Source organism: Mandrillus leucophaeus, unplaced genomic scaffold (assembly GCF_000951045.1).
Source record: "Mandrillus leucophaeus isolate KB7577 unplaced genomic scaffold, Mleu.le_1.0 Scaffold566, whole genome shotgun sequence".
Lineage (NCBI taxonomy): Eukaryota > Metazoa > Chordata > Mammalia > Primates > Cercopithecidae > Mandrillus > Mandrillus leucophaeus.
The window spans coordinates 1,595,567-1,611,755 of record NW_012106097.1 but is presented as its reverse complement, the minus strand read 5'-3'; the positions used below and the strand labels follow the sequence as shown (position 1 = coordinate 1,611,755).

The 16,189-nt window shown below is 39.7% G+C and overlaps 1 protein-coding gene across 1 annotated transcript in view; it reads right to left on the bottom strand.

Moving 5' to 3' along the window:
- The window catches only part of SLC2A2 (solute carrier family 2 (facilitated glucose transporter), member 2), a 29,652-nt gene extending 16,580 nt beyond the window's left edge, over positions 1 to 13,072 (bottom strand). The window contains exons 1-3 of the mRNA XM_011998305.1: positions 12,975 to 13,072; positions 5,035 to 5,127; positions 955 to 1,217 (exon numbers count right to left, since the gene is read on the bottom strand). Of these exons, the coding sequence (XP_011853695.1) occupies positions 955 to 1,217; positions 5,035 to 5,127; positions 12,975 to 12,989 (371 nt within the window). The 5' untranslated portion in view covers positions 12,990 to 13,072. The remainder of the gene's footprint in view (positions 1 to 954; positions 1,218 to 5,034; positions 5,128 to 12,974) is intronic.
- Positions 13,073 to 16,189: the final 3,117 nt, after the last annotated feature.

Genomic DNA, 16,189 nt, shown 5'->3' with positions numbered 1-16,189 from the left:
TCATATTATATAAAAGCTCCAGTATAAGAGGAAGAGTTATCAGAATTTTAATAGAGAGCTAAAAATTATAATTTATAATAAGAATTAAAAAATCTAAGTGAATCGTAATTCAGAATTATTAAACTAGTTGCCTAAATTGTTATTTACATCTTTAAAGGCATTTTCATTTTTCTAAATTTTTCATATATTATTTTTATGAGAAAAAAGGTAATGTGCAAAAGGTGGGCTCAAATAGGAGAAAAAATAAATCTAAAAAATAATCATTTGATACTCTGGTTTTATTTCCTCTCTATATAGGGTAGGAAATTCCAACAGCTGTAGTACATTGCATGAATAAGTAAAATTTGAGGGTAAAGGAGTTCCACTGATATTTTTAATCCAAAAAACCTAACAGACACCCAAGTGATAAATGGAGGTATCTCTTGCCTCATCTCTGGTTGGGGCTTTGAGATAGCAAGCAGGACCAGCAGCCAGAAACCACATACCAAGTACATTGGGCAACTGGGAGTTGGGGATATTGACTGAACCTTTGTACTTGACTGATCCAAATGCCAAATTCTAATTTAAAAAGGGAAAACTGGATGTTTGAGAAACAGTGTGATTTGGTGAAACAAACAGTGGACTCCCAGGTTAAAAACTCTAGTCTCTTCTGCTGAGTTCCTGAGTTAACCGTTTGTGTAGTGGTCTCCTAGTATATTTTATAAATTACAAAGCTAGAGGATCAAAGCAATTATCTAGAAATACACACAAAAATCACGTTTGGTATAAATGTCCGAACAATTAATCAAACTTTCATTGGTTTGATCTAACACTGATATGCCTCATAGGGTCATGAGTTGAAAAAACAACTCTAATGCTGTTCCGCAAGAAGAAAGATAGTATTTTTCTAAACAAATGTTAAGAAAATGAAAATACGCAAGTTTCTGTTTATGCTTATTTATGAAATTTGCCTACCTTCCAAGTGTGTCCCCAAGCCACCCACCAAAGAATGATGCAATCATTCCACCAACTGCAAAGCTGGATACAGACAGGGACCAGAGCATAGTGATTAGTTGAGCAGCTGCCACAGTCTCTTCCTCAGCCCAAGGGGTTGGTTTTGGGTTCATTGAGTATGCAATTGTGGGCAGTTCATCTGTACTGTTGGTAACATAGTTGTTGATAGCTTTTCGGTCATCCACTGGAACACCCAAAACATGTCTATAGTGAGATATTATTATCTAGGAGATAAAGAAAAATAGCTTTACTATTTCAAACATTCTATGTATTTTTGTTTGTTTTGTCTTTAAAGTGTTTGTTATGTGTTTAAATAGTACCATCTCAATTATGTGTTTTATATACATATAAACATGGATAGATTTGTTTACAGTTGGCCATATCCTATAAAATAGACGTTATAAATTCCATTGCCAACAAGAACCAGGCAGAAACAAATAAATGAAGGGAACATGCAGTACTTTGATGACTGGGAGACTAAAATACATTTTCCACTATTTGGGACTAATACGGAATGGTCAGGATTGTAGAACTGGAGAGCAGAAGGAAGCTGCAAATGTGAAACTGGTGCTGGATGACCTTTAATTTTTTAACAGAAAGTCAGAAATCTGAGTTTTTATGTAAAATTTTTCAAATTTTTTATATTGGCAACTATTGAAATGGAAACTATTCTGCAGGCTAGGCTGGGCATGGTGGCTCACACCTATAATCTCAGCACTTTGGGAGACCGAGGTGGGTGGATTGCTTGAGCTCAGGAGTTTGAGACCAGGCTGGGCAACATGGTGAAACCCCATCTCTACGAAAAATACTAAAAATTACCCAGGCATGGTGGCACACGCCTGTAGTCCCAGCTACTTGGGGGGCTGAAGCGGGAAGATTGCTTGAGCCTGGGAGATTGAGGCTGCAGTGAGTCAAGTTGGAGCCACTGCACTCCAGCCTGGGTGACAAAGTAAGACCTGGGTCTCAAAAAATATATATATTCTGCAAGCTACAAAGATACATTTTCATGCTAGTATTACTTCTGCACAGCAGGATTTAAATTGACATATACATAGCTTAACAGAATCATAAAAGTGGATATAAGAAAAAAGACTGGAAAAGTTAAGATGAGGGTCAAAAATAAAGTTAGCATACAGAATTCAAACACTAGGTGGTATATCTTTGTTGGAAGTGAGCTATAAATTTACCAGTAAACTTCCTAGCCACCAGGGCAAAGAGAGGAAAACAACCAGGTATATTATTGATGAATTCCTAAGATAACAATAACTTAGTGGCCCTTGAGAAGGCATTGAGACCTGAAGGAAGTTTCTCCTGTGGGTCCTCATAGAGTTAAGTTTGTAACAGAATGAACAACATTGAAAACTAAATTTCATGGAGCCATATTTTGTAATGTGCTTCATATAATTCAGATGAATTATAGGACATGGGAGGAAGATGGCCTCATCTTCCTCTCAATGATGATTTGGTCACTATTTAGCATCAGTGAGCTGGGAGGGTACTCTCTGTAAAGGACCTGGAATGCAGCTGCTCTGGGTGACTAGTTATGGGCAAAGGCCTATTTGGTAATGCCAGCTGAGTGAGGTGAATAATTGAGCATCCTCTTATAAAAGAATTCTGATCAAGACATTTGTCTCAGGCCGGGTACCGTAGCTCACGCCTGTAATCTAGCACTTTGGGAGGCTGAGGTGTGCGGATCACTTGGGGTCAGGAGTTCGAGACCAGCCTAGCCAATGTAGTGAAACCCTGTCTCTACTAAAAATACAATAAATTAGCCAAGCATTGTGGCTGGAGCCTGTAATCTCAGCTGCTCAGGAGGCTGAGGCAGGAGAATCACTTGAACTCAGGAGGCAAACGTTGAAGTGAAAATCTCCAGCCTGGACAATAGAGTGAGACTTTGTCTCAAAAAACTAAAACAAAAACATTTGCCTCACTAGAAGGCTGCCTTATATGAATAATATGCATAGAAAAAAAAAAAGCTGGAAGGAAATATCCAAAATGTTCTCAGCAGTTTGCTCATTCTGGTAGAATAATTATGAGTATTTTTTTTTCTAATACTGTCTTCAGTAGGCATGTGTAATTTTCATAACCATACGAAAGTGTGATTTTAAAATCCTTTCAAATAATCCTAAATGTCATTCAGCTGATAAAAAAGGGCTTAAAAATCTCTTACTTAATGGTGTTTCAGCAGCAATTTAAACACAAAAGGAAGGGCCTGTATATAGAGAGAGCACTAACTTGGATGCCAGCATGGGGATCGCTGTTTTCAGCTCTGGCTCTGGGACTTCGATTGAAGGATATGAAACCTTAGCCTAAGCTTCCCTTTAAGACTGGAGAGAATGGTTTAATTTTAAAAATTTTTTAAATTTTTATTTATTATTATTATTTTGAGATGGAGTTTCGCTCTTGTTGCCCAGGCTGGAGTGCAATGGTGCAATCTCGGCTCATTGCAACCTCTGCCTCCCAGGTTCAAGTGATTCTCCTGCCTCAGCCTCCCGAGTAGCTGGGATTACAGGCATGTGCCACCATGCTGGGCTAATTTTGTATTTTTAGTAGAGCCGAGGTTTCTCCATGTTGGTCAGGCTGGTCTTGAACTCCTGACCTCCGGTGATCCGCCCGCCTCAGCCTCCCAAAGTGCTGGGATTTCAGGTGTAAGCCATTGAGCCCGGCCAGGGATGGTTTAATTAATGATGTGATAAAGTCTTCCACAAAAAGAGAAGGGGCTCTATTAATCAAGTCATGGTGATGTTGAGTGTTAAATTGTTAAATGATGTTAAATTCCCGGAAACCTGCTAAATTGGCATGTGTTGTCATCACCCACACAAAAGAGATATGACCCTCGTCTCTTGATCCCCAGCACTATGCCCTGGATCTCTTAGCCTGCCACACTCCTGATGATTGTGGCACCTAATCGGAGCACATCTTTCAGTAGGAAGCAGCCCTTTTCAGGTGATGGAATATGGTCAGCGCGTATTTCACATATCCACACCCTGCAGTATCTTTCATTTTCCTTGGGGCCTGATGTTCTAAAAGAAGCAGAGGAAATATAATGGACTTATAGAAGGCATCCAAACAATGTTTGTACCTTCACTTTATGCCACCTCTTCCCCAAGTTCCTCTTCTCTCTTTCATTAATTCACTCCTCTTTATTGAGTACCTTCTTTATGCCAACTACTGTGCTTGGCACCAGTGATAGGAAGAGGAACAATTCATCAGTCCTGCCCTCAATGACCTCACAGTCTAGTTAGAGCAGAGGGGAATGAAGTCCTGGTTCCCCAACTTATGGGCTGTGGGAACTGAGAATAACATACCTCTCCCGTGTATTCATTAAATACCAGAATAAGGATGCACAAAATATATGAGAAAAATGGTTGAAATAACTTGATTAAAAATTCACCCAAAGAGTGATCATGGAGAAAATCCAAACTTTGTTGAACTTCTTGAATATTATTCTAAAGTTTTATATTACTTTACTTTGGATCACTTATTGAAGACAGGAATGGTGGGGGAAGGACCATAATCTCTTTTAGTTTAGGGCTTCTTAAGGTTTTAATATAGACTGGAAATGGGCATAATAAGGTTGTTGGGAGGATCCAGTTGGGGAGATCATATGTTAAAGTACCTGATGCAAATAAGCAGGTGCTCAAAAAATGTGCCCTGAGTGAAACATCCTTATTCCCTGGCACTTTTCATTCATGTATGCCTGAGAGCTCTGAATGAATGTTGCAATGAGCTCTCTTTTTTTTTTTTTTTTGAAGTTTCCTTCAGCACATGATATTCTGCCTGGAGTTTTCTGTGAGCTCAGCAAATAGCATAGTCAGAGATTAAGAATTATTTATTGCCTCCTTTTTTTTCCCCCCGTGATTGTTAATTGAGGAGTCAAGGCCAAGTTATCAGCTTTGGAACAGTGCACATCGTACCTGACAGGCCAGGATGACCTTGTGTCTCCCACGTGGACACCTTTTATCTCTGTGTATGAGGAACATATGATATCTATCACTGACAGAACTTGCCAAAAAGAGAACTTGTACATATTTCACTTGCCTGTTGAGGTGCATTGATCACACCAATGTCATATCCAAACTGGAAGGAACCCAGCACAGCGGTGATGACAGTGAAAACCAGGGTCCCAGTGACCTGCAGGGGGAGAGACACAGGGCAGGGAAACACCAAGCAATTTTAGTTTCCCATCTTTCTGCAAGGCTGCAGCTTGAACTTCTTACAGGCTCCATAGGCTGGTTCTTTCCCCTCAGTATGGATTTGCAGTATGCCCTGTGCTCCAGGCTGGCAGGTGGTGTTCATACAAGAATGTGAGAGCCATTCATCATTTCCCCTATGCTGCTAAAACTCAAAGAAGTTTGGGACAGCTTCTTCCAGGGGAGGAAAAAAAGTTTCCATATATGTGTATGAGAATAACATACCTCTCCTGTCTATTCACTGGATACCAGAATAGGGATGTATAAAATATATGAGAAAAATCATTGAAATTACTTGATTAAAAAAATCCACCCAAATAGTCATCATGCAGAAAATCCAAACTTTGTTGTTTTATATATATATATTTGTTGATATATATATGTTGAGATACATATATATATATTCAGAATCAGGACTGAGAACTAGAATAGCTGCTGACGGAAAGGAGCCACCAAGGTAGAGCCATTATATCATTGGGAGCAGTAAAATAAAGACAGCAGTAATAAAGAGATGGGGAGCTCTTTTGGACATTGACATGGTGACAAAAACACCTCAATACTCATATAAGAGGCATTAGCCTTTATCATGTTCTGCATCAACATCCAGGGAAGGCTACTTTTCAGGATTTGTATCTAGTTCAGCCTAGAGTTGTAGGATAAGGGCCATTATTTTCTCCCCAACTCCATGTAGCTACAATGAAACTGTGTAGAAAAGGGGCAGAACATTCATCCCCATGAACTCATGTGATAGCAAAATTGTAGAAAGAACCTAAATATTGTTCAATGGGGAATAGTCAAATAGATTCAGATACATCATAACACATACATCAGATACATACCATATGCTATGCAGCAGTTCAAAGGAATAATATGATCATGTGTACTGACTTATAAGTGGCGAAGGAAGTTATGTAATCTAACTTTTTTTTAAAGGCTTAAACATGAGTTTAATTGTTTGATTTAAAAAATAAAACAGTTATTTGATTTGTGTATGGTGTATATAATTCATAGAATGTTTTCTTGAAGAATAAATGAGTTGATGGTCCTTGAGGAGGAATGTGAGGTTGGAGAAGGAGAGTGAAGGAAATTTTTTCTTGTATTCATATGATTAGACATTTCGTAAGGAAAATATTTCATGTACATTTACATAATTTAATTTTTTTTTAAAAGCTTGGGATATAGCAGGAACTTTGTTGTGTAAATGAATGAGTCACATCAACATGGATTCCAGTTCTCACTCTCTTAGTGGGTATATGACCCAAGCCACTTCCCTTATAGGAGCTTCAGTTTTTCTCTAAATTTTAGGGTGATACTAAATCCCCCTATCCTGGTATAAAGCCCCAGTATAAAGAATAGCAAATTAGCCAGGACCCCTCATTACCCTGAAAAGCTGGAGATCAGAAGCTTTACAAAGTATTATCACAGAACCACCCTGGGAGTCCATGAAATTATTTAGTCCAGTAGTTCTAAAACCAGACCCTACTTGGAGAGCCTGTTACACATGTAGCTTCTTGGAGACAGCCCCAGACCTTCTACTGGATTAGAATCTCTGGGGCAGGGATGAGGAATCTGTAGGTTTACAAGGCTTCCACCCCTTTCACTAATATTGCAGATATCTGTACAGACTTTCCCTCCTAACACTTCCTTCTCTGAAAGAAAGGACTTCAAAGTTGGCCCCAAAGATATGGTTATATGATACATATATATTGCCCAAAAGAATAATATATATGTGATATATAATATTGTATAATATGTTTATGCGATATAAATTGGCCAGGCGTAGTGGCTCACACCTGTAATCCCAGCACTTTGAGGGACTGAGGTGGGCAGATGGCTTGAGCCCAAGAGTTCGAGACCAGCCTGGGTAGCATAGCAAGACCTCATCTCTACAAAAAAATACAAAGATTAGCAAGGCATGGTGGTGTATGCCTATAGTCCCAGCTACTCGGGAGGCTGAGGTGGGAGGATTGCTTGAGCCCAGGAGGTCGACGCCGCAGTGAGCTATGGTTGCACCACTGCATTCCAGCCTGGGTGACAAAGCAAGACCCTGTCTCAAAATATATATGTATATTTATTTTACATATTTATATATCATTTACATCTGATATTTATCACATATCTTATATATATTTATATATCATTTATATCTTATATATAAGATATAGCTTAACATTTTATGTTTATTACATATGAATTATATATATTACACATAAAATGCATACACACAGTATATGATATATGGTCTATGTGATTATGAAAAATTATTAGAATTATCCTCTAAAATGTAACTCGACATCTAAAACTCAGTGAGTGGCTTAGATAGCCAAAGCTAAGATGGAGTTTTATTTACTTAGTTGGTGGTTTCTCCTTAAATCCTTTTTCCCCTCAAGCTGTTTCCAAGGATAGGGATTTTCATCCTTTTTACAGGTAGTAACCATTGTCAGACGTGAGGGGATAAGGAGTACCCTGGGAGGGCTTTAACCCACCTCCTTCATACTCTCCATCACTAAAATCAGGACTATCTGATGTGAGATGCAATGCAAACAGATTCAAAGCCTAATACTACTTATGCTTACTGCATGCCTGTTCACTATGTGGATTATCTCATTTACTTCTTTTATTAGTTTTCTATTGCTGCCATAACAAATTACCACCAGTGCAGCAGCTTAAACAACACAAATTTATTTATCTTAAGGTTTAGCCAGGCAGGGCAGCTCATGCCGATAATCCCAGCATTTGGGAGGTTGAGGCTGGAGGATTGCTTGAGGCCAGGAGTTCAAGACCAGCCTGGGCAGCATAGCGAGATGCCCATCTCTACAACAACAAAAAACATCTGTAGATGGAAGTCTGGTACAAGTATCACTGGACTAAAATCAGGTTGTTGGTAGGCTGTGTTCCTTTCTGGAGGCTGTTGGAGAAAATTTGGGTTGATGGTGGAATTCAGTTCCTTACGGTTATAGGTCTAAAGTCTGTTGTTTTGCCCTGGTTATAAACTAAGGGCCATTCCCAGCTCTAGATGCCACCAAATGTCCTTGGCTACTGGTATTCTTCTTTCATCTTTATAGCCAGTAATGAGAACGTCAAGTCCTTCTCATGTTACATCTCTCTGGCACTGACAATATTACCTTAATTTCATCTGTAAAGTATTTTGCCACATAAAGCAAGATATTCCCAGGTTCTGGCGATGAAGCTGTGGACATCTTTGGAGGACGATTATCCTGCCTACCACATTCTTCATGGCAGCACCATTCATGTCCCCATTATATAGATAACTAGATTAGTTTAACATCTCTCAGCTAGTAAATAAAAGAACAATGACTTGATTCCAGATCTTATGCTTTTAACTTCTTGGTTATTTCGCATCCTTCATTAGTCAGATACAGACATTCAAAAGTCAAGCACATCTGAAAAATCTAGGACCATAATCTTTATAAATTAAAAAAGCTAAGAGCATACATATCCACAGAATTTACCACTTGTGGGTGTTTTGCTGTTTGGCTTCAAACACCCAGAAATCTCAACCACATTTTCCCACCACCTACCACACAAATCCCTTTCCCCCTACCTACCAGTAGAAACTTTTGGTGAGGTATCTGGACAAAAGTCCAAAAAGGCAAAGCCTACTCAGTTGCTTATCTGTAGCTGAGCTGAAGAGGAACCTCAGGTCTTCCCACCACCAAGCCCAAGACCACAGTATACTTCCCCAATGTCATCCCTGCATTTTCTTTTCTTCTGTGGCACTTAGTTTCTTAGTGACCGCCACTTGCTACTTCATCCCTGGGTTTCTGCTCTCTGGGGGTTCTCTCCCTGTCCCTCTACCACACAAACATGTAATTTACTTCTCCTTATTTTAAGAGTCCAATCAGCAGCCATGCTAATGGTGAGCAGAGGCGACACAAATTGAAGTTGGGGTGATAGCAATAGCTGCAGCAGATTTACTCCCCTATCGTCTCCATTAGTTCTCCCCTGTCACTTTACATACGCAGCCTAAGTCACAAAGTCCCACATTACTTTGACAAAAGTGAAAGCTAATTTTTAAAGATGCTGGATCTCCCATCCTATTCCTTTCCAATCAAATTGTTCTAAGTCCTTGCTATAGAAATTCTGGAGCTGCCTCTAAGATCAATTTCTCATTTTATTAGAATAACAAAAATAGCAACTATGAAAGAGATAGGAGAGTTTTTAAACGTTTAGAAATCTTAGCGTGTTATTAAAGTCCTTGTCCTCTGGCCTTCCTGGTTTCTTTTTGAGGGTTGGCTGTGGTCCTGCCACCCCAGGGCCTGCAGTTCCTTACTTTAACTCCCCAAGAAAATTTCACCAGGTTGGTCAGATAAGGAGCAATCTCATCCATTTTAAGCAGGTCACTTGAATTTCTGAGAATTTCCAACAAAAGTGATTATCCCAAATATCAAAATCTCTGAAACTGTTTGATGGCATTTCCTTTTGCTTTCTTTTTCTTTATCTTTTATTTTCAGGTTTAATTCCCCTCTCTGAACTCCATGTTAAAATGGCTCCCTCCCCCTCTTCTTTCTCCAATGTTGTGAAATGAAAAGAAGTAATGTTTATAGTCAGCCTTCTATGTGGCTTGGCTCTAGACTTGGTCAGAGGAGGTTTTGTTTCTAAGAGGGGAAATTTCCGAAAACGACCAAGTCTTAATAAGCCCTGTCAACCTTCATTCATCCACTATAATGTCCAAGAAGTTGACATAAGAAAAAGTACATAAGTGCCACTGAAAATAGCAAGAAATTAGAGAGGATCTTAACCTGTCCAAGTTCTGAGGTTCTAAATGGTTTGCCTGTTTTCTCAGCAACCCTGTAGGTAGGAGTTATTATTATTGTTTCGTGTATGGGGGAGCTCACATGGAAAGAGTAAATGACTTGTCCAAAGGCCGCATACCCGGGAAGTACAGAAGATCTTCAAGCCTTTTCTCTTAACTTCTTCATAGGCTACAAAGTGTTCAGCTTGCACTTTAAAAAATGCTGCCTTCATTAGGAGCCTCGTAACTTTAAGTTAGAGAAACTAGATTCCATATCCATTTTAAAATATGCTGCTGGATAAATGTGGAAGGGCAGAATAAGCAAATGGTTGAACTTCAACATAAAACAGAATGTAGTGTTTATATTGTGGCTTGTAAGTCATATAGGGTCTATTAGAAAAAACAGATAGATGTGGGAGTCAGAAAAGCTCCAAAAGAGTCCCAGCTAGGCTCCTAACATCACTGAGTCTAAGTTTCTTTGCCTAGAAATGGGTATAAAAATAGTTAATGTGATTACTGTAAAGACTAAGATAAATAATGTGGTCTTCCTATAAACAGTAAAAGGGCTACAGGACAAATGCATCTTTAATCATGTCTTTATCATCACATTCATTTCTTTTGTCAAACAACCATGTGTCAACTTTTCATACTTTACCAGTAATCTTTGCAATACCACAAAGTACATGAAATCATTCCTGTTTTAGAGATGAGGAAACCAGGGATCAGAGAGGATTAAGGAGCATACCTAACACCACACAGCTAGTGACAGACACTCTAGGGTGGGAACCCAGAGCTGATGATCTTAAACCCCACTGCTAACCTACAGAGCAGGTTTTTGCAGCAACTACTGATTGACTAGATAGGAAGGAGAAGCTTATACCCTTTTCTTTAAACTACATGTCTCCAAAAGCTAAACCAAAGGTGATCTTGCATGCAACTTTGGAAAATGCCAGGGCCTTATCGAGTCACAGAATTTTTAAGTTGAAAGAGACCTTAGAGAGCAATGGATTCTTGTCTGATTCCTCCATTCTTCAGTTGTAGAAACTGAGGTTTCACAGGCCAAGTTGTTTATGTTATTTGTCTGATTTCTATGAACATTTTGGGCATATTCAGAGTGACAACTCAGGTCTCTTAACCCCAGTTCCTTGCTTATCCTACTTCTTTCAAAGTCTGGATAGATTCACAAAGCTGAAAAACATTGCACTTTACCTCAGTTCTCATTCTTTCTGGGTTCCATTGTTAGGCAGTTCCTTAGTTATCAAGAAAAGATCTACAACATAATTTCAAAAGCCCCTGAAAAAATTAATGATAGTTTTGAATGAAGCTTGAACATCTGCTATGTGCCAGACACTGTGTTAAGCACATTACCTTCCTTTTTGCAGTATCTTTCAAACTTTAGTTATTTGATTACTACCTTCATGAATTTTGCCAAATCTACATGCCACCTCTGTAGCTGTTAACTTAATATTTGTCTTTATATTGACCTTAAAGTTGTAACTACTTTAGCTTTATCCTGGGCTATAATACTCATGAAATCATGATGTGCTAATTATTCTTTAAATGCACATTATGTAAACACTATATAAATAGTTTTTTATAGTGTTTATTTAAACATTATATATAAACATAAACATATAAATAGTGTTTATATAATACGTATTTAAAGTATTTATATATTTATAATTTATATTTTATAATCAATTTGTAATATAAATACTATTTAAATAATATATATTTAACACTATTAATAATTATATAACTATTAACGTTAAAATGTTTGTTGTCTAAGCCTCTCTAATATCATCTTATTTAATTACTCCCAAACTCTACTAGTATAATCCCTGAATATCCCATATTATGTCACTGAGCCCAAGTTTCTTTGCCTATAAAAAGGGTATATTGTATCCCAATATGTTCTTGTTTTCTCATAATAGAGAAAACCCAAAGCTCAGTTAAATAATGTAACCCAGGCCTCACAGCAGGTTACTGGCATTGCTAGAACCCAGATCCAAGTCTGGCTGACTCCAAAGCCAGTGCTGCTAACCATGCCATCTAATGACATAAAGGAATGTTCAACAGAGTAACTTGCACCAGATCAGAACTTAAAGGTGAGACTCTACAGGGCACAGATTGATTAACTTATATTATTGTGTGTACAGGGGTGGGTGAGTTTATTTAGGAACCATGTATAAGGGAGCAAGGACACTGTATCCTTTATATTTTTAAGTTTTTTTTTTAAGTATCATATCTAGAGAGAAGTTGAAACAGTAGTGCAGTGATCATTCCATAACCTTCGCCTTTATTCACCAATGGTTAACATTCACCACGTTTGTTTAACTCTCACTCTGTGTGTGTTTGGGTGTGTGTTGTTTTGGCTGAACCATTTACAAATAAGCTATAGACGTTTGTGTCATTTCACTCCTAAATACTTTAGCATGTACAAAGAGCAAAGACATCCTCCTACATAATTAGATACCATTATTATAACCAAGAGCGTGTCGTTGATACAGTAATATTATTTAAGATGCAGCCCATATTTAAAATTTCCCAACTGTCTCCAAAGTTCCCTTATTGCTGTTTTTTTCTTCCTTCCACAATCTAAATCATTTGTTGCATTTCGTTGTCAGTTTTTCTTAGTCCCTTTTAATCTAGAACAACCCTTCTACCTCTTTTGTCTCTCCTGCACTGACATTTTTTAAGATTCCTGATGAGTTTTCATGATTAGATTTAGGTTAGTCTGCCTTTTTCTTTTTTTGTTTTTTTTTTTTTGGTTAGGAGGGGACATATTTCTTTAGTAATATGGTTATGCACAATTACTTGAAAAAACTTATGCAGACTAGTCAGTTAACTGAGCAAAAATCCTTAAAACCCCAATTACTGAATAAGAAATAGTTTTTCAATTGGCAAAGTAAAGAGAATTAATTTTGATCTGTAGTAGCTATACCCTACCTCCCCTAAATCCTCTATATGACTTGAATGTATTCCCCTATCTCCTGAAAACCAGAATTGAAATGAATATAATGCTGCTTTACCTTATCTTCTGTCATTGTACTAGTTGGGAGTCTTCCTGTCAATTCCAGGTCTTCTGTGAGTGTGGCACATGCACCTGACTAACTCCTGCCTGTTTATTCGCAGCTCTGCCTAGGCCTAGTTATGCATTGCAGGAGGAGGAGCAAGGAGAGGGAGGAGTTGGGCTACCCAGACCTAAGAGTCCAAGTCTAATCTTCTCAGCAGCAGCTGAATATTGATGGAAATCTAATCAATAAGTGCTTTGCTTTAGCAACCTGTGGCTTCAATGCCTTTGTTCCACTAGGAAAGAAAATGGGAGCAGGTCCCTTAGGCATGAGTTACAAACCAGAGGCAATCACATTTCAAGGCATGTGTTATGTGGCAGTAATTGGGAGCAGGTGAAAAGAGGAATCTTTGGAGGCTTTTGTAGAAGAGGAGATATGTTGAGCTGCCGTGCTGTGTTGTGGAGCATGGGAGACACACTGCACTCTGCTCCACAGAGAATTAGTGCTGTGGTGTTTCTGTTTAGAGCTGGGCTGTGTGGCCCGAGACCATTGTTGACTTGAATGGTTACCTGGATGAGCTTTGGATAGTTACAGACTTGGGTTTGAATCTCAACATTTTACTGGGGAGTATAACCTTAAGCAAGTGGCTCGCTGTGACTTTTCTCTGATTAGTTTTTAATTTTTGCCTGACAGAAGAGAAATAACACACATTTTGTTTTGTTGAGTGGATTAAATGAGATAATATGTGAAAGTGTTTGGCATAGTCTTAACTTATAATAAGTACTTAGCAAATGGCGGTGGTTATTGTTATTACTGTTATTGCTTCATGTATGTCAAGAAGCACTTGCTGGAGGCTTTAACGCAGAGTTCTCAAATAAATCTGCTCATATGGCTTGATCTTGGGCCTTTCTAAGTATCCCTTATGATATCCAAACTGCGTGGGGGTTCAGGAGATATCAAATTTATTGCGCTTTAAGTGTGCATGGCAGCTAGGGCCACAGATTCCACTGAGGCTCAAATGGAGCCAGTCACCAGCAGAACAAAAATATAACAAGCAGCAACAAAATGAGGGTTGTTATGAAGAAGCAGGGTGAGAAAATGAAGGATTAGAGGAGATTCAGATTTCACCTTTTTATTTTGCCACGCTGTTTTCATTTCTGTCACCTCTGCAAGGTGACACACCTGAAATGTTTGGTTTGAGAAGAGAATTCAATTCAAACCACTCACTTTTACTGAGCCCTGCACAGTTCCATGCTCTGAGATGACTGAGATAAATAAGTCACAGCTTCCTCTTGCTAGGTGTTTATAACATATAAGATGAGACATATGTAATGCAGATACAATAATTTCTTAGTGGAAAAGCATGAGCAAATATTAATAGTAACGATGGTTAATCTTTACTGAGGTCTTGCCGGGTGCCAGGTGCTGCTCTCAGCACTTGACATGGATTAACTCGTTTAGTCATAATATGAGGTGCTGAGTGTCATAGTGCCAAGCTTTGGGGAGCAGCTTTGAAGTCAGACTTTAAAGCGCCCAGGTAGCCACACTGACTTTCCGCATCAGTTTTTGCTGGTGATGGGCACGCCCAGTTGCCAGAGCGGTCCACAGTCAGGAGCGGTTCCATGGCATTTGCCAGTGACATGACATTCTGCAGGAAAGCGTCTCTGTGCCGCGTCGTAAATGATACCTGCTGCGGTTTACCAACCTTTGTCTTTTGGACCTGCCTTTTCAGAAACGAAATTTACCTTGAGTGCGCGGGCGGCCAGTGAGGCTTTACTCTTGTGCTCAGCCTCAGCCGGCGCGGAGCGCGGCGGCAGGAAACCATTCTCTTCTCCCATTGGGAGCGCGACCCGCCATTCACTAGCGAGCCTTTGGGGGCACTCTGATCAGTTTCCTCAGGTTCAGCCAAGGCCTCTATGGTTCTGCTCTTTCTCAGAAATGAATGAGTAATCTCTGCACCATCTGGGATGTGCTAAAACTTGATCTCCGTGCGGGGAAGGGGTACGATTCAGTTACATCGATTGCACTGATTGCTTTTGCCTGCGGAGAAGTGATACGCGATTCCAGACTTTCAGGAGAGCGTGTCTTGGCGCCCACCGAGGAGCTGCAGGTCCCCTCACTGGCGTCGTTGCGCTCCTGGCTGTGGTGAAGTCAGGCTTTTTGCACTTTGCCATTGGAGTGGGCGCTATTCAATAACGTGCACGAGTGCCCGCAATCACCCGGAGATTTCCACTGGGCGGGGCAAAACCAGCTGTAGGCTTCATACCTTTAAACCCCCTAGTTCCCATTCGGATTACTTCGCAGATTAATGTAATCTTATTGGATGCCAAAAGTTCTAAGTGGTGACAGGACTGAATAGAGGCCCCCCTCCCCCTCCCCTTATTTTCATTGTTATCCTTCAGTACAATGAGAATAGTTCTGTTTTTTTCTTCTTCTATAAATGAGGAGGGGAGAGTGGGGAGGAAAACCAGCTATTCCAGCATGCTGCATTCCTCTCCAGTTGGGTCAGGTGTGGTTAAGTGCAAAGGCACCTCCTGGGAACAAATTAAATGAGGTCAAACTTGGCCAAGCCAGGAGTACACGAGAATATCGGAAGGTCCCAGTCCCTGAAGGACAGTCAGTGTATTTTAAGATTTTTGAGCCAAATTTGTCCCCATTGTAGCTTGCCAAAAAAGAGGGCAAACTCTTTACATCCTCTTCTCGCCCTTTCCACACTCTCTCCGTAGATATCTCTGTGGTCTGCATCTCTTCCACGTATGTTCGCACAGCCTCCTACCTGGCTTCCCTGCTCCCATCTTACCCTGCAGTACCTTCTTGACACAGTAGCTAATTTTAAAAGTTAGAGCATAATACACTCCTGCTTAAAAGTCTCCATAAGGCTTCCCAGTCACCCTCAGCAAGAAATCCATGTTTCTCACCACAGCCCAAGAGGTTGACTTGACATAGGCCCTGCGTGGCTCTGTGACCTTCTCCCCTTCCATGGGCCCAGCCACACTGGCCTCAGACTTGTCTAATACGTTCCATGGCTCAGCACCTTTGTACTCAATGAGCCTCTGCCTATAGCGCTTCTCCCTAGATTTGTATGTAGCTGGCTCCTTCTCTTCATTCAGATGACGGCTTAGTGAGGATTCCCTAGTCAGGCTTCTTAAGATAGATACCACTTACCTTCTCTAACTCATCCTTGGGCCTGTTACTCTGCTTTACTTTCTTCTTAATGCTTATGCTTGAAATTT